The 23,732-nt window shown below is 37.5% G+C and overlaps 1 protein-coding gene and 1 long non-coding RNA gene across 2 annotated transcripts in view; one reads left to right on the forward strand and one right to left on the reverse strand.

The window, feature by feature from the left end:
- RET (ret proto-oncogene) overlaps positions 1 to 8,473 on the forward strand; it is a gene marked incomplete at both ends in the record, with an annotated part of 82,995 nt that extends 74,522 nt beyond the window's left edge. Inside the window, 4 exons of the mRNA XM_082486036.1 lie at positions 2,314 to 2,451; positions 4,405 to 4,504; positions 6,273 to 6,420; positions 8,316 to 8,473. Coding sequence (XP_082342162.1) covers positions 2,314 to 2,451; positions 4,405 to 4,504; positions 6,273 to 6,420; positions 8,316 to 8,473 — 544 coding nt within the window. The remainder of the gene's footprint in view (positions 1 to 2,313; positions 2,452 to 4,404; positions 4,505 to 6,272; positions 6,421 to 8,315) is intronic.
- Positions 1 to 23,215, reverse strand: part of LOC309674101 — a 55,582-nt gene extending 32,367 nt beyond the window's left edge. Inside the window, exons 1-2 of the long non-coding RNA XR_014269362.1 lie at positions 23,128 to 23,215; positions 21,083 to 21,214 (exon numbers count right to left, since the gene is read on the reverse strand). This is a non-coding gene — a long non-coding RNA (uncharacterized lncRNA). The remainder of the gene's footprint in view (positions 1 to 21,082; positions 21,215 to 23,127) is intronic.
- Positions 23,216 to 23,732: the final 517 nt, after the last annotated feature.

Below are 23,732 nucleotides of genomic sequence, written 5' to 3' on the forward strand. Positions count from 1 at the left end.
CACTTACACGGTGCCTTTGACTCACTGGTGAGGTCACCTTCACTATTCATGTCATTATACATGTAGTAATCTGAGAGTGTTATATAGCAGCTCCTAATGTAGCCAAGTCCCTACAGAACAGTACTGAGACACATAGCAAGTTGCAAAGCAAACCTTTCCAGGACTAGGTTCTGCAAATCCCATTCCAACAGCAGCAAGCTGATAAATGAAGTACTTTTCTGCAGCATTTATTGTTATTTTAGATAATTACACTCACTGAAAATATTATTTTAGGAATATTCTTTGTCATTTGTGGTGATACAATGATATTTTAGGTGACCATAATATTAGCATACTCAACAACCCTTTCAATGTGCTCTTTTTTTCCTGATACTCTGTGTTTCTATTTTCCAGCCTCTTCCTTCTAAAGCCTTTCTATATAGTTTGTGGTTAGCAGCGCTTAATAGCAGTACCACTTGCCAGCATTTACAAAATCCCTGTTTGCTTCAGAGGTCAATGACATCAGTGGAAAGCTAGCCTACTGTCTTCCTCTTCACGTATTTTTCTTTCCTGGCTTTTTCTGTTCGCATTTTTATTCAGCAATAAATATAGCACAATGAGAAATTTTTCATCTCCCATTTCTCCTCCCATAGTCCTTAATTTGTAGAATGATTCGAAAGCATTGCAGCATTGTACAGCATTCTATTCTAATACGCCCATTTACATAAATAACTTTAATTAAGAAATTATCTGATCCCTCCTTCCGTATTCTGTAAAATTCCTCTTAAGCAGAAGAGGTGGACTTTAAAAATAAAACTCGCCATGCTACAAAGTTTATTTGAATTAATCATGGACAGAATTATAACCTGATGGCAGAGCATAATTGGCTTCAGAAAGGGTATGAGGAGGTACATTAATAAAGTATATGAAAATGCTATAAATATTCATTAGCTTTCAAGAATATGCAGAGTGATTAAAAATTAATTCAATGAATGGCATCAGACAGCAAAATGGCACCATATCACTTAAGACTGCGTGAGACTCACTTTGGCGTCTCTGCCCATTTTGGAAGTTTTATTGCTGGATTTTTGGTGTTGCTGCTGTTCTTTAAAATGCGAGAAGCACAGGTAGAATGTAGTCAGACAGGAGGTGAGGTTTGTGGCTAACATTTTGAGATGGAATTTTCAAAGGGAATTAGACACTGCTGTTTTGGTTTGGTGTTAGATGTGTAATACTTCCTAAAATCTTCTTAGAAGTGGAGTTTTCACTGAAATTGCTTAATGATGAGAACACAAAAGCTAACATTTATCATAAATTGTATGTAATTTTTCTTCCAGATGCATCCCATTGAGTATTCCCTTTGAGTGAAACAGTGTTGGCTGCTTTCCTTCATTTTGAACATCCAAATTTTGGCAGTTCTGTCAGTTGAGCAGATTCAGAGTAATTTGTAGCTTCTTTGTGTCTCAAAAAAGCCTTCCACTAAGGAAAGAAAAACACTTTTGCCTCTCTTCCCCCTGACCTGTGCTCCAAAAATGGACTAATTTAATCCATCTAAATATTTCCAACCCATTGAGCAAGGTCTTTTTGTTTGAGGTCGTCAAGAAAATAGGTTAAAAAAGTTACCGTTTCTTCTGTTCATTTCAGAAAACAGTTTCTTCTGCCTTCCGTTCTATGTTAAATTGTTTTAGGCATTTGGCATTTCCAGAGTAAATTCTTTCCTCTTCTTTCATCAACTCTAAGATGAAAATTAAGTCCTGAATTGCTGAAATAGCCTAACAGACAAGCTGAAATCAAAGGTGTTCTTATGATCAAAATAAACACATTGTTCATATAAAGGAACACAACCTCATAGTCAAGACAGCAAACCAGTCCCTTGGTAACTGGTTGAGCCAGCCTGTGTAAATTCAGACAATTCTCTCTGAATAGTACTATAAGGGCTAATTAGGGAGGTTAGACTCCCTCTGTAGCCAAAGGAAAAAGAGAGGCACCTCCAGGAGCACTGTACAGAAGAGGAACAAGCCTGTGGGCTGGCCCACCATGGGAAGGACTTTCTGCTTTCCGGAGAAGTTGGGCCTTCCCAGGATACAGTTAGCTTTTGTCAATGGATAAAAGAGACTTATCCCTGACCTCTACTGTCTTGGTTGCTAATCTTTTTAATGAATGGTATTTGGGAACAAGGATGGTTCTATATGCACCTGTACAGCCCCTCTGGCTCAGCAATGTCTTGAATTTGGTTGGGTTCTCAAAACACACTAGAAAGAGATTCGTTGGGTGAAAGACCCGCTAAGCTCTTGAAACCTATCACTCTAAATGAAAGCTCATTTTCTTTTTCAGGTGGTCATTTGGAGTTCTGCTATGGGAGATTGTAACTTTGGGAGGCAATCCCTACCCAGGTATTGCTCCTGAAAGACTCTTTAACCTCCTAAAAACAGGCTATAGAATGGAGAGACCAGAAAACTGCAGTGAAGAAATGTAAGTAGCTCTTGATCTCATTAGATTCAAAAAACATCTCTTGAATAAATACATTTTAAAACAAAAGCTTAAATAAATATCACATAAATATTACCCTGTATATTTCAGAGGTATAATCAAAATATGTAATGCCTAGAAAAATGTAATGAAATTAGTGAACAGTAAATTGCAGGAAAAGAATTTCCAATAGAATGCTTGCAGCTACATCCAAAATATTTGTAGGATATTGAATAACACACTTGCCAAACAATTAACAGTTTGAATATTCAAAACTTGTGAGGGTGGGGGAAGAAGGAGAATTTCATAAAACACAGTGGTAGCTGAAATATTCAAGAAAATGTTTCAGTTCTCTACAAATTAGATGGATGTTTCATCCACAGTCATTGTCTATTAGTTGTCCTGGCATTACATAGGAGAAAGGATACCTTGACCCAGAAATCTATACCCCAGAAAACACAAATTTTCTGTGACTTGATAGGCCCATGGCAATTTTTTCTATTTGCAGACAGTTCATATTTTATTGGCTGATTTATTAAAACACTCTCAATGTGAAATATCTTCTCTCCATTGTTCTTCTATGGCATTTGGAAACGAGGCATGATTTTATGTTCAGCATGCAAATCTAGTCATGGTCAGCTATTTTTAGGTAGTTACTAGGCTATAATCACTATGACGTCTCTTTTGACTGATTTTCAACATGAAGGACGCTTTGGCCATATCTGGGCTGAGAAAATACAGTATAAATAATATAATTTTATTTTTTTTAAATACCACGTACAGAGAAAAATCATTAAGGGTTTCTGAATTTAGAGTAGGGTAGAAGTTTACAAGAGTCACCGGCAAATACCCTCTAGCAAAGACTTAATGTTTAATGGTTTTTTTTGTTTGTTTCATTCCAACAGGAAAGAGGCTTCATTCCTCAAACATATGTTATATCATTCATAATTATTAGGTTAGACAAGCTGACCATGTCCAAGTTGCTTTTCTTATTCAAGCCACATCATGGTTTTCTGACTGGTTTAGATTTTTTCTGTTTTACTCAGAATTTTTTCTGACAGCCTTTGAGAGCCTGCTTTAAGGACCATTTTTCTTAAATTGCATTCTCCACTCAAGTAAGAGAGAGAGATTGTAGGTGAGGGCAAAAAGCAGTGCTTTTCAATAGCTTGCTGTAGTTCTTGTAGCCAACTATTTCCATAATTAGAGCACTTTTGTGACTAGATCACTTAATCCTGAAAACACTTGAGCTGGCAAACTAACATGAACGGCACAGGTTGGAGAGTTACACATCCACGATTTGGCCAATGTCTTTCTGATAGTCACTCAACTGTAAAGCTTTAATTCCGCTCCTTTTCGTTTCCACGCTGTGTGCTATAGAAGACAGTTAAAGACAGAATAAGAATAGATATAATCAAAGAGCAATAATAGAAGTAATCAGAAGAATGTTAGTTTGTGCAAGTAGTCTTAGGTTAGGCTTCACTTTGAAGAAAAGTTTACAGAAACTTTTCAGAATTAAAACAAATGAAGGACAAAATTCTACTTTCTGATATAACAACAGAACTTTTCAGGTTGGGAGATGCACATCAGTAATGACATACAAATTTCTTCACAGTCATATGCAAACAAAATCAATTAGAAAACTGGCATGCTGCCTATACATGAGGTGGTCCTTTGAGAAAGTGAAAATCATGAAAGAAATCTAAGACTAAAGTCCTTCAAGGACAGCCAAATGCATCATCTTTTAAACTCATAAAGATTCATGAAAATCAAAGCCCATTCTTGTGAATGTCAAGTAGTTGATTCAAGGCAATGTTGAACAGAACACACAACAGAGATTGATGTACTTGTGAATGGCCTTCATGCCACAGTTCACCTTCAGTGCTATAAATTATTTGAGCAGAAGCATAACCCACTTCTAACTATTTATTTATTTTTTCACCTTGTGGCGGGTCACAGGTACAACCTGATGTTGCGCTGTTGGAAGCAAGAACCCGATAAAAGACCAACATTTGCTGAGATCAGCAAGGAACTAGAGAAGATGATGGTGAAGAGTAGGGTAAGTGTGGGGAAAGCATGAGTTTTTGAAACTTTTTGTGATCATCTGAGTTTGAATATACAAAAATAATGATTTTTTTTTTTAAGATAAGTAATTTACTTTTAATCAAATTTTGAATTCTTCCAAATGCATCCAGCTTTTTGAAAGCAATACTACTTCATGTAGTGTCTTTGGTGACTTCAACCCTAAATGCAGATAAGTTATGCTTAATCTGTCTAGCTTCCTTAAATAGAAAAAAAGAAATTAAAAAAAAATACTGTGAAAAGTTATTGCACTCCTAAATAAATAACCCTAGGAAGCTCAGAACTAGAAGAATGCAGTATTTTTTTGCATCTGATCTAGTTATATGATGATAGCAGCAGAGATACAAAAGCTGTACAATTCCAACATTCTGAGTTACTTTAAAACTATTATATCACAGAATCACAGAATTTTCGGAGTTGGAAGGGACCTCTAGAGATCATCTAGTCCAACTCCCCTGCTAAAGCAGGATTGCCCAGAGCACATTACTCAGGACCGCATCCAGGCGGGTCTTGAAAATCTCCAGAGAAGGGGACTCCACAACCTCCCTGGGCAGCCTGTATATAATTCTATATAGACTTTCTTTGAATGAATGGTCTAAAAATAAGTCCAAGTTGCATATATTTATAAAATGTATACATACCTATTTGCACATAAACACTTTTTTTTTTTTTTTAATCTACTAGTTAAGGGAAGGGGGGCAGTTACAAATAAAAAACAGAGGGAATACAGCGACCATTATCATGTTTGAGAATGTGATGGCATTTGCATTGGGTGCAAAGAGGACTAATAAACAAATGGGAAGAATTTTGTTCAGAACGCGAAAGTAAAAAAAAGTTCTAAATTATAAATGGCAAAGCGAAATGTCTGTGCTGTACATTAAATCACTCTGACTTGTCAACCACTAAACTTAGAGCTGCTGAGAATCAGTATGCAGGTGATAGAGTTGTAGTACAGAGGCCGGGAGGTTTTCTGACATTTTCATCATAATTAAAACCAAAGTAAATCCAAAATAAAGCTCGAGAAATTAGTCATTTTTCTTCCTGCCTTTCTGAATGAAAAATTCTGAAGATTTTTTCAGTTTATAAAATTGGGTAACTTTACCTCTTTAATTTCAGTAAATTCCCAAAGGAAAAGCCATTTTTAAAGTAAAAAGTATATTTTAGATTAGTTGAAAATGCTTCATATTTGGGTTTTTTTGCATCAAAGCAATTCAGCAAAAACCCCAACCCTATGAATTCTTATGGTTGACCTAAATATTTAGTTTTAGAACAAAAGCAGCAAAAGCTTTATTTGGCAATATTTACATAGCTAATTTTATACATGATTATGTAATAGTTTTTGTAAAATGATGAGAAGATCTGAGTACCTTCTCCTTTAAGCATGCATATGTATCTATATATATTTCAGGCATACATATGTATCGGGCATAACAGAAATGGAAGGTCAAACAAATCAGTGAGCACAGCCCTTTAACTTCTCAGTTACTGTACTGAGGTACAGAATTAAGGGAAGTATTACGAGGTCTCTAGCATGTCTAGTGCTCTGGCAAATCCAATACTTCCAAAGATGCTATGGCTGCAGAAAGGGAGAGCCTACTCAGGTGCCGGAGGTGCTGTCGAAAGACAAATGCAGTGGGGTCTGTAGTTACTTGTTTTCAAGGAACCAGATGCACGCTTAGCTTTTACACCTAAACAGCAACACTGCCACATATGTTAACACAGCTCTTTCCTCGTTTGCTTCTTAGGACTACCTAGACCTTGCAGCTTCCACACCTTCCGATTCCTTACTTTATGATGATGGGCTCTCAGAAGAGGAGACACCACTCGTGGACTGTAATAATGCTCCCCTCCCTCGAACCCTCCCTTCCACATGGATTGAAAACAAACTCTATGGTAGAATTTCACATGCATTTACTAGATTCTAGCAACACAAAAAAAATGATTTTTCTTCTGCACTGTTCTCAGACTCTGTAACCCCATTACAGTGTTTCTTGTCTGAATGAAGCCAATCAAAATTTGCTTGGAAGCTTCTTTTGGGTTTTTTTCTTTGTTTGTTTTTTTCTTTTGGTAAATGTCAAAGTTTGCATCAGGATCATCCTTTAGTCATTTTGCAGCTGTGTTTGAAATAAACGTTTTTAAAGGATGTGAAAATAAGTAAAATGACTAAATATCACACAGTAAAAGAAAAAAAGATCAGGGAAGTATTCTCAGGGGAAATATAAAATGCTAATGAGTGTCTAATTCAACTATACTGTTGGGGGAGGCTAGAAACATTTAAAGTATGTTAGATTCTGCACCTCTAATTTAAGCAATAGACTTTTTTTTTTTTTTAAAATACTGGTTTTTGTCATAGCTCAGTGATAGGCTCCATCTGCAACACTTCATTTATCAAGATGGATTTCTAAATTTCAGCTGCTGTTAATGCATTCTGGATCCATAAGCTGAAATATCTATTTAGTGTATCATAGAATGAAACCAGAGTATTATATACAGAGGGTAGAAATACTGTATATAAGTGTTATATACAGACTAAATCAACATGTAAAGTCCTTTGAAAATTTAATTAACAATGGGCATTTTGAAAATACTCAGCTGTTTTCACGTCCTTTGATTTATTATGAAAATGTCAGTACTAAACCTTGATTGAATGATGTAGCAAGTGTTTTTAAAAAGAACATATGCTTTCATATTGTGATGGTGAGATGGACAGTAAAAATGGTTCTTGCCAAAACTCCTACATTTTGTCTCCTGATTAAATATTCTCCATGTTTTTAGATATTTACTAACATCACAGATATTTTTTTCATTCTTCAAGCAGTACGACTTTTGAAAAGTTGGATCTTTTAGCTTAAAAGTTGCCATTAATACATGGCTTTGGGTCTATTTTTTTATCTATACCCTAGCTATAATTTTCTTTAATAGGTTCCCCCAACTCATGTTCACTTTGGGGCACTTAGTGGCCAGATTGTTAAAAGAATGCAGTAACAGACAAAGTTGGCACTGAGGTTGATGGCAGATGCTGAACGCTTAATAAGTAACAAAATCAGATTTCTGTTTTTGAAAATCTCAACTCCAGTATGGTTCTCTGCCTGTACAGCTGGATCAACATGGTGCTAAGCACTCTGCTTCTGTTTTGGTGATCACTTGTGCCTAAACTGACCAGCAGTTACTGGACTCAATGCAAATGCTTGAAATACACGTTTAAATGCTGAATCGAGACAAGAGTGCTCAGGACTTTGTTGGACTTCACTCAGTTGTGCTCCTGGGATTTCCTAAAATTAAGCAGGGAACCCTGGTGAGGGTGTGAGAGTGTGCCCAAAACCTCGCTGAAGCCAAAGGAAAGGCGCCCGTTTAAGTAAATGGAAATACTCTCAGTCATTGGAATGGACTTTGGATCCTGTCCCAAATAGGTCTATTAATTCTTGGAGCACTTCCTGTACAGCAAGAACTTCCTCTTGCAAAGCAATATATTGCCACATGATTGTTAAAAAATAAAATTATGGAAAGTTGGAGGCTCATCAGAAGAAAAATTATTAGTTTTTTATTATGCACGTGTGCGTGCACGCGCACAGTTTTTTATCGAGCAAGCACTTTATTTTTTCAGGGTTTTTGCCTACATCTGAATTTGTGCTTCAGGGATTTTGAAACATCATTTATATGAATTGATTTGGGACAAAATCCAGTGGACTGGCTTAAAATACTGAAGGGAGTTTTGCCAAGGGCCTTACTGTCTGCACATGAAGTTATGGTTCTTCAGTGCAGAAAAAATTATCTGTTTTCATTTTTAGGCATGTCATACCCGAACTGGCCTGAGGAGAGCCCCGTTCCACTCACAAGATTCGATGGCACTAACTCTGTGTTTTCAAGATATGCAAATGATAGTGTTTATGCTAACTGGATGGTTTCACACTCAGCGGCAAAATTTATGGACAAGTTTGATAGCTAAAATTTTCTTTGTGAAAGGTAATGGATTCCTGAGGGGAACAAAGATGCAAAGAATGGAAAGTCCATTGGCCCGTTCTTTGTACAATCAACAACTAACTTTTAAATTGGCAAACCCTTTCATTGGTAGTTTCTAAAGTGTGTTATTCATGCTGTAGACTATGATTGGTAATTTCCCCTTTCAGAAAAACATATCAAGCTGGATAAGAGTTGTAGTTCCAGTACGTCTTTCTAGATTGCCATTTTGAATGTGGTTCCATTTGGCAACTTCTTACTGCAAATGGCCTCACGCTTCATTCTCGCTGTTTTTCAGACTAACCATCCTGTGTTACAGCTTTCTCGGATGGGGAAAATGTACTTGAACTGCTACTTTTATAGTGGCTGTGAGCGTACGGCCACTTGATCTAAGCAGGAAGCACAAACAATATACGGAAGGGAGGGGGGAGACAGGCTCCCAAATTACTGAGCTCACTATCAAATGAGAAGTGTTACAATGATGTTGGCACTAACGAAGCCTGTATCTTGGTTTGGAAGCAAACATTAAGTAACTCAATAGAGGACTTGAGATTCAACATTTGAAGTCTTGTAAAATGTATTGTCTTGTCTTAATGAGAAGAGAGTTTGTTTTATTAGTCTTAACTTCTCTTACCTTTAGCACAATGGAGATAAATTTGATACAAGATAAGCTGTATGGCAATCAAGAGTGTTCATCTGACACAATTTACTTTCCATCACCTACATCTTACTAATGTTTAAAACATACAATCTTGTACAACCATAATTCCTCTTATGAGTTCAAAATAGACGGTACAGGATTTTTAGACTGAATTCAAGAGACTTTGTTTGCAGTCACGTTCAGTGGGTTGGAGTCCTTCCTCTCAGCTCCAAATTGAAAACACTGCCATGCACAGGACACTGCCATGACATAACTCCAAGTAAACCTATTACCTTGAAAGACATGAGTAAACACCACTTGCACAGCAAAATTGGTCTAAAACTCTACTGTTAATGAAACTATACAAGGCAAATGTCATCGGAATTTGTTAAGGTGAAATATAAAAATGTTGTGCTTACAACACTGACCTGATATTTGGGAGAACGATCAGGCTGTGGGTCGTGTTCTATGTGGAAAAGTAAATGATCAGCACTACTTTTGTCTTTATTTATTATCTAATATGGTTAAAGATAACTTTTTGTTTGCTACAAATGTTGGGACATAAATCCCGAGTGATTCATTGTTAGCGTTGTGACGGTTATTCTAAATAATCCAATTCTACCAAAGCTTGCTCCTGTCACTTACAATCCAGTTTAGCTGTTTTCAGATGTTGTTTTGTGTATCGACTTTGTTTCCATTAAAGTCTGTGATTTCAGAAACAAGAGAGTCAGACTGCCAAAACCTGAACACAGATTTTCATTTTACGAGTCCTGTGTTGGATTTTAAGCACCTTCACTGTTGGATATCATACTTGATCCTGTCCTGGTTTTAGACAAGCACTCAAGAGAGCGACTTTTTCTTGGTACAAACATTTGCTGTGTTGTCTAATGCTTATGGGCAGTAAACAGATGCAGCTATGTATACAGAAGGGGTTCAGTTGTGATATAATAGTGATCTTCACTGTCACGACACAACTGTCAAAATGCATACTTTTAAAATAAATGGCACTGATAATTAAGCCCATTATTTGGGCGCTTTTTTTTTTCTATTGAGATACATATATAACTTTTTGCATTTCCCCATATTTATGTCTGTAAATGGGAATTCTTTATTTGCCATGAGCAATCAAGGCATCAAGACTTTGTTTATTTTTTTAATTCTTCCTTAAATTAGGAATTTCTCTTTATTGGCTATCTTCAGCTACAATATTCAACTGGGACATGTGAAGTACCCAGTTTCTAACCTGAAAAGCCATGCGACAACATTGCTGTACAGTAGGTGAGTGAGATAGTAAGCGATGCTGAAATAACCAGTGGATGCAGAAAATATTGTGTATTTTAGACTGCCAGTATGAGTCAGTGTAGTTTCAGCCATTAATTCCTGTGAAAAAACTCACTAATAGTTATTGTTAACCTATGAGACTGGACACAGTTCATAATTATAGTTGCCATCCACAATTGCCTGCATTAAGTGCAGCTTAATGAAAAATTCTTAACAAGCATTTCCTAATCCAGCTAATTCTGACTCCCTTCTTATGTCTTCTGCGTACGCTATTTTTGTAAATATTTCCCATGAAGTATTTCCTGTTTGTTCTGTGTTGCCAATTCCCCAGAATGGTGACAGCCTTGTTTCAGTGCCCCAAAAGAGAATAAACGTACTTCCCATGTGGGAAAAAAGTGATACTGCAGATGATTATTTCCATCGGTGCCAGGACTACTTACGCACTTGACTGCCCTGAGGAAAGTGAATTCGAAGGGAACAAATGACTCACCTAAATGTACAGGTTGGAGGGAATAACTTTCTAAAAATTTCTACTAGCCTTTTCTAAATATCCGCAGAGATGACATGGTTTAGCTGGTCTGGGCTTTGAGTTGTGACAGGTGGGGGAGAGGGTGAATCTCGTATATTCTTCCAGTCATTACAGCAGCACAAGGAAGTTACTGTAATACTCATTTCTACAAACTTTTCCAGAGGTACAATGCTCAGCAAATCTACTGTGAGGTTGCAGATTTTAATCTGCAGACGTTAGCCTGTTTCATATAATAGAACTTTGAAAAAATCTTGTCCCATGAATACGAGGTACATAATATTTAAATAATGTGGGTTTATCTACAATTTGTCATGCAAAATGTGCATGAATCTCTATGTTACACACAACTGGACCTAAGTAATTCTGCAAAACTTACAGTAAAAGCAAGTTTCTATTCCTTGATGTTTTGTAATCAATCTTATATGAATAATACAAGCCTCAAACTATATCTAAAAAAGATCTTTCTACTGTAACTTTTGAAAGTTCAAAAAAAATTACATATAATTTTGAAGTGCTTTGTTTCAAAACTCAGCCCAACTAAAAGCTGTGTCTCTCACTGCAGCTACAATGGTAAATTTATAACAAAATACCAGAGATGACGTTTAGTAGCACCAGGCAACGTTCCCCATAAACAAGGTGCAGATTGCCCATAGTGAGATGAACAGTTTGACTTGTTTAGCCTAAGCTATCTTTCTGAAAAACAACTCTGTGATTCCCTAAAGATGTACAAAAGTATGTAGAATCTTAATAAGAAAACCTAAGCTGTTCAGGTCCACTGCATCTAACTTCATATCGTTTAAGTAGCCCCTCTGAAGTTAGCGGGATCATTTGTGAATAAATGTTTAATAAACATTTGCTGGTCTAAAATCAAATATCCCAATAGTCTGCTAGCAAAAGTACAAAAGATATTATCAAAATATGGTCAAAGTAGCAATAGCCCAGGTCTGCTTATCCCTAGCACAGTATTGTAACTTGTCTGTCTAGAAGCAGTATTATTTAGAAGCAGGTACTAGACACTAGAAGACAAGTAAGCACAAATATATCTCTAATGTATATCTAGAAGAGACAGTGAATTAAGTATTTTTCAATATTTATCAAGTTCTTCGCTAAAGATTAGTTGCTCATGTAAACTGCATTTCATATTTATTTCTCAGCTCTAATTCTTTGGGTCAGCAACTTGTGTCTTCCAGTTATGACAGAGATATATGCTCTTAATGCAGTTTGAGATGATGAATAGTTGCGCTTTTTTCATGATGTGTTTTTTGGTTTTATCATGCAATCTTTTTTAAAACCAGGTATCTCAACACAACAAATTTCTTGCTAAAAATGTATTTCTTTGAGCTGCTATGGAAGTTCATTTTGCTGATAACGTTCTGAAATTAAGAAAAAAGGTTGTGCCTACCTGAGTACAGACACGTACACCTCCCCTTAAGCTCATCTGAAATAATTAGCTCCTTACTTTGGGCTAATAAGATACATTTCATAAAAAGCCAAATTCATCTTTTCTGGAAGCTGTTTCATATGGATTACAGGCCAACGGTATGAATACTTCAAAAGCACTGTAGTTGTACTTCATGTGTCAAGAAATAACTTTCCATGTTTCTCTATTAGGAAAGAGAGTGAAAGAAAAGTGTGTTCAAGGTAGTTAAAAAAAAAAAAAAGTAACTTTTGAAATCAATGACAATGTAATTAGCTATCAGACCGAGAGTTTGATTCTATCCTTGCTGATGAAAGCAAATTCGTACTAACATATAAGATAACTGGGTTTAGGTGCATTTTTACCTTGCCATGAGAAAAGCTTTCCATTTAATCAGCTAAGCACAGAAGTTTGTAGTGGCTCAAACCCATTACAGTGATAGCAAGTAATGTGCATATTTTGAATAAATAGTGATGTTTACGGTAGGTGTTTCTGTTGTTTTGGGTTTTTTTTATTGGCACTCAAATATCAAAATGGATTGGGTTTCCACAAAGCACTCAGCTTTGACCTAGGTCACCTCTCATTACACCCCTGATAAACCTCTGCTGGTTTTAATGGAGAGAAAGCATAGCCAACAGGCAAATCTTCACTCAAAATATCAACATAAAAAGATTGCTTATTGTATCACAATATTGATGAAGTGGAAAGAACCAGTAGTTGCATGATCAGAACTACTGAATATGTCTGCACATACAGTGTTTTAAAATGTGAGCAGGGTACGAAGGTAAAAGCAGTCACTGTTCCTGCCTGGTCTGTAGCTAAGGGGTAGGTCCAATCAGCCCAGTATCAGCAGAAGTCCCTATGGAAGTTAGGTTAGCCCATCATTTTGTGTAAAATTCCTCTTGTATGTACAAGATGACATATAGATAAAAGCATAAAGTTAAGAGACTTGTGGGGAAAAAGCTTCATTTACTCACACTCTCTGCAAGAGATTGTTATGAACAGAACCAGGTATTACGATTATTTCTTAACTTCAGAGATGTGTTGGCATGTCCCAAAAGAGAAATAGAGGTCCCTTCCAGAAAGCATGGCCATTGTAGCACAACTAGGTTTTTATGTATTTCATAATCTCCTCTAAGTGGTGGACAGAAAAGAATGTAAGCCAACTTATCTAGGGCCTTAGTTTTAGAATTATGTTTGCAAAATAATTTATTATTGAATACTGCAGGGACATAAGATTTTAATCTTTCACAACAGTAGTGCCAAAAGTGGTTGTGGAGTTATTCCATATCACACTAGCACTACATCTGTTGGACGAGGAGTCAACAGGTAACTGCAAAGAGCAGATGTGTGGTCTCTCTCGTCTCTGCTATCACCCCGCTCTTCCCTTACTCCCCATTTGATCTGATCTGGGCAGGAACAGAGATTTGCTCACAGGAGACTTTTTCCATATGAAGTCTGTAGGGACATAAGGATTTGAGATGGTGAGGAGATGGGGCCCCTTCTCCTATTTATATTCTGCAGGATGGGGTTCCCGATGTTCTCACTCTTGAAGCTTCTGAATGGACAAGGTACTGAGCGGACAGAATCGGCAGAGGACAAACATCTTGACTGCCAGGCACAGGCCACAGAAAAGGTATCATGTGAGGGCTCGCAGGGAGGCTCACCGAGAAACACAGATGTAGTCTCAAGCTCATGTTCATAAACCCTGCAACGTCAAAAAAGCAATCTGAATTTAAAGAACAGAGGTTCACTTTAAAAGTATAGTCCTGATCTGAACGGAGAAGTTAATGTACCTGCACCCTCTGACGTTTAGAGAGGGTTGGTACCTAATAAATATAGCATGGTTTGTGATTGCATATGCCCAGAGCTCTGAGGTTGTTATGAAAAGAGAAAGTTATTCTTACGTAGAATCACAGAATCATTTAGGTTAGAAATAACCTGTGATCAACCTGTGGGTTGTAGCTAACACATCTCCTCCCACAGAAAGCTGTAGCTGTTAAAACCCCTTGGTGCTTCTTGGCTGGGTTCTCACTGTTAACCAATATGCTTATACGATTCTCTCTAAACATGCAATTATCACTAGCCAAAAACATTTGGATTTTTAATTTCAACAAATTTCCAGCAACAAAAGGAAAGTTTAGAAATGCCAAAATCACCCTTCTGCATCTTTAGGGACTTGAGAGATGTGACACAGATCCGGTCCGTGTTCAGATGGCAAACGAAGCAAGTTTGGTTGGAGCACATATGCGTTTCCCTAAGTTTCTGCCTTATGCTGGTAGACTTCTCATTTAGAACAACTCAAGAAACTTCGGACTATCAAAATTAAATTTTAATTCCTGTAGAAACTCAGCCTAGATCTGGATATCAATCAAACATTGCAGTGTCTAGTCTGATTTTTCTGCATTCTGCAGGTCACATAAGTAGTTGTTAAAGCCCTTCTAGAATTTTTCACCTGTTCAGGGCTTTCGCTCCTGACGTAATTGTAGTTGAAAGAGTTTGATGTGAGCACTGATTTTCATTTGCCACATGTGCCATTTTCTTAGCTCCCTGCCAATGCAATTTCCTGTCTCAATTTACTATGCTTAAGGATGGAAGTATTTTAAATTTTTTGATAAAACTAAATCAAATGAATCTGTATTTATAAGCACTTGGTTTGCTAAGAATATTCCTTGCCTACATTTAGGGAAATTCTGAAGTTATTTTTGGGAAAAAATAACAATTCCACTTCCTCTTCTTTCAGATTGTTTGAAGAAGCAAGCTATAGCCCAATGCAAATCAGTAAACTGGTATGATACACTGATTGTCCTTGTTTACCAAATTGCTGCCAATAACAAGAATAGTATCCATTTATTCAAGAGTATTTCACAAAAATTCTAAAAGAATGAGGAAGATTTGGAGTAACTTCATTAGAACCTTACCTCTGTTGGGGAGGAAAATGTCGGAAGGATGGAATCCCAAGTAAGCAGTGGCTGATATGACAGACGAGGAGGCTGCTCAAAAGGGCTGCTCATCTTCCTTGAGGAAATTGGTAGTGGGTTTATCTTTTTAAGGTGACTGAAAAGTTTGGAAGAGCATTGTAAAGACTGAGATGTGGAAAAAGCCCATGGAAATATCCGGGAGATAAATACCAGAGTTATAGTCTGTTGTGTGTTTTTTGGTTTTTTTTGTTTGTTTGTTTGTTTTTTAAATTTGTATGCAGCTTCAAGAATCAGCCAGCAAGAAGCAAGCAGAGTTCAGTGTTCTCCAAGGTAGTTTTTGTCTGGTCAGGACTGTCAGTGATTGATTTGACAGCAGAAGACAAAAATTATTCTTTCTGCTACAGGGCATAAATGATTGAGAGAGATTTTAGCCTTGCGTGAGGAAATCATTCAAATGCTCACTGGGTTTCCTGTGCAGAGAAGTTTCCTGAACAGTGGCCTGGTCCAGACAGAGCAAATAGGTGTTAAGTTTATGCTGATTATAATGATTTTTATTTTAAAATGTTACAGTTGCAAATCTCACCCAATGTTGCTCTTCTAGGATCACTTGTTAAAATGAACTGTGACAATTTGTTAAATACTGAGCAGAAACAGATGATGTGGGTTTTCGTAAAAACACTCCTGAGAATATTTTAATTTATACTGCAAGACATTTATCACCATTTTTACATGCACAAAGACAAATTAAGCAATCAAATTAGATTGCAACAAGTTGTCATCAGAGACAACTTTTTAACCAAACAGAAATAACGTTTATGGAATCATTTTGACTTGCTTAACTGAGTCTCCATTATGGTTTACTAATGTTACAAAATGTCAATTGAAAGTTTTGAAAAGCTAAGCATTAAACTAGAGATTATAATTTGAAATGGTAACTATTATAAATAATCATATATTTATCAGGCAACACATAATAGAACACTATTCATAGTATTAGACCTTGAAATGCAGTAATATGAATAGCATATAATAGCTATCACTATAAAAGACATCAAAAACATGGTAAAGACCTTGCCATCCAAGATTGGAACCTAGCTCAGGGGAGCAGAGGGAGAAGATACAGTGCTGCACCCTGCTTATTGAACCTATAATTCACATTACAACAGAAAACACACAAAAATATCGCATCCCTTTCAGCAATTAAGCAGCACCTCCTCATCTGTCACAGGTAAACAAGAGTCCCTAGTTAATCTGGATACTGGAGTTAAGTTAAAAATGGAGATTAGAGTTTTTAACCCGCTTGTTTTCTGCGCAGTCCCTTGGTGGCTCCCTGTCCCCAGCGCTAAGCTTCCCTGTGTCCTGACCTCCCACCGCAGCGGGGAGGTTGCTGCTGGCCTGGGAAGCTGGGGCAGAAAGTTGTGCCAGTTCATGCCGGGCTGCTGCTGGCAGTTACCCATCTCAGGCAAGGGATACCCTTCTTTTTGGCATCACCTCGTTCTTCCAAAACCCATGTTTTCCCCACGTAAATAGCCTATGTGCAGAAGCACAAGCGAGCGCCGTCCTAATTGCCGGTTCTGCCTCACGTCTCATTAACTGGAGTACTCATGACATGCTGCTTGTGTTTAGCCTGGGTCTTACCAAACCTACCAGCCAGCCTGTACCCGTCGCAGCTATCCAGCAGAAGGTATGTGACTGAGATCAAAGTTTTAGCCATTCACCCCACACAAACATATACAAAACTATCAGCAGCCTATTAACATTCACAGGTTATTTTTTTCACCTACTACATGTGGCCAAATTTTATAATTTGCATTTGTCTGCATTCATAATGAACTTCCTCATGTTTTGAGTGTATGTCAGTAACTTTAACACGGCCTGCGCACAGTTTCTAAGATGCCTGAGTTGCAGAAACAGTCAATTTTAAAAACTCTCTACCTCTGTGCTTATCCTGTCATAGATATGATTTGATTTTTTACAATAGTACGAATCGTTGCTTGTCTAGCACAGTCAAAGAACTGGTAACTGACATTCTTAAAATTTAAATTAAAAAGATAATTAAAATGTCATTTATAACCATTCAATTCCATCTAATAAATACTTCTGAACTTCATATTTCTTAATTTAAATGGGGCATGGGCTGCCAAATCAGGTCTTTGTCATTCTAGTTCTAAAAACAGGAGCTGGGAATGAGAAGCAGGAACAAATTTTCCTTGCTCTTGAGGAGAAGTGGGAACAAATTCAAGTGAATTTCAAAGCATCTTGCTATTCAGCTGTCCTATGATTGCATTTCTAATGTAAAAACTTGCTTTGAATTAATTTGATTTGGAGCTCCATTTTCCAGACAGATGTGAGCCATTGCAAGATTCTTATTAGCAAAGCTTTTTTTAACAAAGATAAAGATAAAGCAATTGTTACAAGTCAAAAATTATAAATGGAGCTTGTATGACCATTAGATAGGTAGTGCAGTGACGCTTGATCCCAACTTTGCAGATCATTTAATCTTTACTAATTGGTTTTATAATGATAATAGCGAAGTCTCAACAGCATGCTTTAACACTTTTCTCAAAATCAGCCACTGTTTTTACACACCACAGGAACAGATGCCAATTTCCATGGAAATCTAAACACAGTATTTTCAACTGCTCAGCTGAGGCATGATATTTTTTTCTGGTTGTCTGTTGGTATTCTACGGTAGACAGGATTGTTCCCTCTTGACAAGTGAACAGTGCACATCCTACCTTCCTTTAGCCCTGTCTTACACTGTTTCAACGCCATGAGAGTTTTTCAGTCCTTGACAGTAAAGTACTACTAATAAAATCAAACTTGTAATGTGATTTTATTATTATTTCCATGTGATTTTATGGGAGGAATAGTTTACAAATATGGAAAATGCTGCACTTTAAAACATTTTAATGATGTACTTGCAACAAAGTGATACCAGAAACAAGAGAAACAAACATTTTTATAAACTAACTGACTGGAGTTGGGACTTGAAGGAAGGGAGACTTTTTTGGGCCATTACAGACAAGCCTGTAGCTAACAGTAGCAAAGAAACCTCAAAACTGGAGTAGAGTAGACAGATATTGTCAAAAATAGGCCAATATGGTACAGACAATGAACACCTAAGAAGCTTCTTTGTCTCTGGCCCTGTCTGTTGTACAAAGAAATGAACAACAGTTTTGTATTAACTGTTTGCTCATCATCTCTATATGGTACCTCTCCCTAGCTTTGTCTTTGTTTTGTGTCATGGTGGTGGTTTTTGGACTGCTGGACAGGCCCCTGGGTACAACAGATTATGCACTAAGGCATATTAAATACTGATAAACCAAGTATTTTGTTTAAAACATGAAGCATCTCAGATTATAGAAGCCCAAATATTTCCCTCTATATTGTATATAATGTAGATATTTATCCAAATAACTTGAGTTTTGGTGCATGAGGTTTTCAAGCACAAAAAGGAACCCAAACAGTTAACCAACCAAAAGACCTTGACAATTTATACTGTTACCTTCTCAGACAAGAAGCGCTCAGTAAAGATTGTCTGGCTTAAATCTCATGTAAGGAATGATCTGACTTGTTTCTCTTTCTGCATCCTAGACAGCAGAATCTACAGTTTAAAAAGTAATTTAATAGGATTGATTTTATTACTTTATAGTTTTAACAGGTTACTGTTCTGCAATACTGGAGAAGGGAAAAAAAGAGTAATGTGTAATTTTTGGTATATTTTGCATATTATTGAGTACTCTAGTCAAAGTCCTCCTAATTTGTTTTCCATTCCAGGTACAGAATACGGCTGCTTGGACTTTGTTTCAGTGCTGCTTTATAGTCAATATATTTGTGACAAAATTGTCTTCTCTTTTTAGAAGAATGCCTAAGGCATTTCTTGGTGCCATTAGACAGAAGCTATACAGTAAAGGTGTCTTGAAATAGTCAGAAATAAACAAATATAGAATTCCAGCAGTATATACGTGGATTACTTTCCATACGTGTTGTTACTGGTTAGTCTGGTGTGATACCCTGGTACAGCTGCAAGTGAGTGGTGGAGCCCTGGGCAAACAACCCATTGTGCCTGCCAGAAAAAATAAGGCCATGTGGCCAGGAAAAATGATCAGCTACTGCTGCAGAATATTGCCTGCTGCTCTCAGCTGGAGCAGGCAGCAGAACCCAAGCACTCAGCGCAGCTCCCTGCAACTCCCCATCTGCCTTCCCATTCCTCAGCGGCACAAGCCAAAGCGACGCCCGTACTTCTTGTGCAGTAATGTTTCTGGGATCCATTTGCTACCATCAAAGAGCTCAGCAAACACTTGTTGCTAACAGCAACTCTATATTGACTTCAAAAAGGAAAAGTTATTTTAAGAGACTGCAATGCAACAATTCCGATATATCCTTCCATACATTTTTCCAGATGCCAATAGCATTGATAAAGTTAAGCTAAATTACCGGTATTCAAAGAAAAAACAAGTGGACTGTAATAAACAATTTTGTTACCAGAAGAAAGCTTTTTCAGACAGTAGATAAAATTAAATCTTATTTCATTCACTTACAGCTGTGATTGTATTGATTATCTTTTCCAATAAGGAATGTCTTCTACTTTCATGAATGAGTATAAAAATTACTGAGTCTGCTTTAATATACGAAAAGACTTTATATAAATCTAAAATCGGCTGATACTGTGATTGATACAGTCTGTACAGACTGTTTTCTAACAGGAATTTCTGAAAGGAAGTAATTTAGCAACTGTGATCTCAAAACAGCAGGAAAAAACGATCTATAGCTGTTCATTTTCCAAACATTTTATAAATTATATGCTACTGGGTCCAAAACTTAGTATTTTATAATACCAAAGAATTAGTATTTATTTGATACCAAACCGCTAAATAAATAAATGCAGTCCTTCAACATTCAAAAGATGCAGAGGCCAAAGGCCTAAGCATTGCCAAAATCAAAATGTCTCTACAATGCGAAATAAAGGAAGCAGCAACAATAAATATAGGAAGATCACTGCACAGTAGAGTTGCTCTAGTGTGTAGGTACAAAGTAAGTTTATATACGCGGTTTCTCCTAAACCTATCATAAATCAAGAGATTGTTTCAGCCTCTAAAGCAGTGAAGCAAAATATCCAGACCGTCCAAGCACCTTTAATACTCATCATAGATGCTCCACGATAACAATAAGACAGTAATGGTGTCCTTTGTGCTTTAGGAGGTACACACAAAGCGAGCCCTAGGTTAGTCTTTCGGTGACCTGGCTGATGCTCACGCTCCAGCATCACACACAGAGGCTGAGGTCAAGGTTAGCATTTCCCAAGCCACATGTAAGTTAATTCTACTGTAGCGTACCACCGCTTCTATGACCCATTATTTCACAGCCCATAACAACAAGATGCATTTGGACAGGACCACTGACAAAGCGTTATGGAATATAATTTAGAATAGAAGTTCAAAATGAGGATTTTAAGGGAAGAAAATATAAATCAAGATGATTAAAATACTCTAGGATGGTTTATTTCAGGCTATTAAAAATTCTTTACACTTTTGGTTGCATTGTTCAGTATCTGTTATAAATAACTTGCAACAATTAAAACAAGGATAAAGAAAGCAGCTTCACATGGGACCGTGTTGGAATTGTGCCATCAGTAAGGCTGAGCTGTGGTATTTGACAAAAAGCCCTGTGTCAGTGTCAAGGCAAACTAATGACTATTGTCTGGCAATTAAAGCTCTGAATTTTCAGGCAAAATAACAGACCATTTTTCTTATTCCACATACACATTTCATTTCAGCTCGAGAGGATAAGAGAACAAAAATACCCACTGTTGAAGGATTGCTTTTTTTTCTTTTCTGCTTTGGTCTCATTTACATTACTCCTTCAATTTAGCTTCATGTTCTCAGATCAGCTCTTCTCTCTTTTTTCTATTGTTTCTTCTCCTCCAGCCCACACATATGCTTAGGGAAAAAAAAAAAAAAAAAGGCAAGAAAAAAGAAAAGAAGAAAACCCAAAACCACTAGAGGCTGGAGCTAATGCTGTTCTGGAAAACTCTTCTTTTTCGAATCAGCTATTGCCAGCCACTTCCTTTCCCCTAGCTGTACCAATTTAAGAACTGCATTTACTGAAGTTTAGCATTTTTAAAGTCTGTCTCTATGTCATCATCCTATCATAATATTTTAATAAAATTCAAAACTGTCACCTATATATATATGCTTATTGCTTTTGGATGCTATGAGATCTGCAAATACCTCTCCGAGGAGAATCCCCAGGCTGAAACGAATTGTCTTAAACACAGACATTTGCTAAATGTTTTATTGCTTGCCTTATTCACTAACAACCCAGGAATTCCTCTGTAAGCCTGTAAGACTAACAGCAAATAGCAGCTACAACATCTGTCAGCATAAATATAAGTCTGAGTTACAAAGGAACGTCTAATCTGGGAATAGCTCGTTCTGACAGTCAGGAAGTTATACACAACATCACTGCAAAAACATCATTTTTCCTGTCTTGGTAGACCTCTTGTGCAGAGATGACTATGAATACCCAAATTGTTTAAGAAACCTATTCTTCTCCCAGTCTGAAAAAAAATCAAATAATCTTTCTGGAAGTGAAGGAACTCTTGTAAATAGAGGAAATTGGCACTCAAAGAAGAAGAAAAAGTATGCTGTGTACAATCATGTCCCATAAGGCACTGCAGAGATCTCTCCACATAGTGGCAACAAGCTCTTGTGCAGAAAAGTGGTATCTGGGAAGCCTGAAAGACAATACTCAGAGACTGGATGCTCTCCGTAGACCAACCAGTGGGTGATGCAGGGTTGTCAGTTTGTTTGAGATCTACATTATAGCCTTCGTTAATGAAATCAGTAATTTCAGTTATTTCCATTCTGTTATCTTCTTTGTACTTCCAAATAATATTATGCCTGCAGAACACTGCAGTCTCCAGTATCAGTAAAATAACACGGGTGTCTAGTAACCTCCTACTCATTTACCACAACACAGAAGGCAAGCAGGAGCTGAGGGGTACTCAACAGTCATCTGTAATACGTGACACTGAAACTTCACATGAGGTCAGGTTTAAAATAGCAGTATATTTACATACAGTTTAAAAAAAAGAATGAACCCACATTTACCTAGTTTCAGGAGTGCATACGTGAAAATCTAAAACCTTCCCATAATACTCTTCTCCATAAGCCGCTTCAAATATATTTTTGATGGATACCTAGCTCTTATGATCCAGTCTCATGAGAAGCTTCAAAGGATAGGAAAGTGCCCACATGGACGACTGGTCACACCAGCCAAGTGTGCTTTTTCTGTTAACAGGCCAGAGCAGCTAAGTGGAGCCTGACAGCAGAGTAGCAAAGGGATTCCCAGTCCATATGGAAAAACCTTGTCTATTTAAAATTACTGCTCTTTTAAGGTATTCCCTGGAAAGACCTTTGTTCTCTGAGGGCTTGAAATCTAGACTGAATAGACCAGGGCCTTGGACACCCAGCCCCCTCCCAGGCTGTGTGGTGTAGTTATGAATGAATGGATTTCCGTCTGCCTGCAGACAAAGGGCTGCTCTGTGCTAAACGGGGTGCAGACCTCGAAAGAGCAATAATGTGACAGAGGAGACAGCCTCTGCTGCCAAAACCACTGGGGGTTCTGCTCTGGAAAGCACTTAGTGCCTACCTTTCAGGCAGGTGAGCAGACACAGGCAAACCAGCAGAGTGATGTCAAGTGCGGGGCACAGGTCTTTACACAATAAGCCTTTACTTGCTTTTGAGTGCTTATGACTCCATTTTTGATGAGCGGGGCCAGAAACATTTGATGTATAGTTATGAAAGAACACTAATACCCCACCCACTTCCTGAACTGTTCTTGGCCTTACCCTTTTAAGCTGTTAAAGGCCCCCTTCATGCAGATGGCTAAAAAGTGCAGGAGATCCTACACCTGGCTTCCTTTCAAGTCAAGCCCTGCAGAAAAATAAAATAAAAACTAATACAATGAAATGTTCCTCTGGAAATAAAGAACTGTAAATGGCAAGTAGAACATAATTATCACTAAATTCTGCTTGGTTTAGACCCTGTGTCTCCAGCATAAAGGCTACATCACAATTCTATGGTTTTGTCAACATTCAAAAAATCAGCACTGCTGCTGGACCTCTGCTAGCCATTGATCTCCACGGCTGGCACAGCAGCATCTGCCGTCTGTACTTAACATAGTGCCGTGGTTGTACCCAGAGAATCATAGACTCATAGAATAGTTTGGGTGGGAAGGGAACTTTGCAGGTCATCTAGTCCCACCCCCCTGCAATGAGCATCGACATCTTCAACTAGATCAGGTTACTCCAAGCCCCGTCCAACCTGACCTTGGATGTTTCCAGGGATAGGGCATCTACCGCCACTCTGGACAACCTGTGCCAATGTTTCACCACCCTCATCATAACTAGGCTGAATCTACCCTCTTTTAGTTTAAAACCATTACCGCATGTCC

Source organism: Vanellus vanellus (genome assembly GCF_965231255.1).
Source record: "Vanellus vanellus genome assembly, chromosome: 7".
In the NCBI taxonomy this organism is placed as follows: domain Eukaryota; kingdom Metazoa; phylum Chordata; class Aves; order Charadriiformes; family Charadriidae; genus Vanellus; species Vanellus vanellus.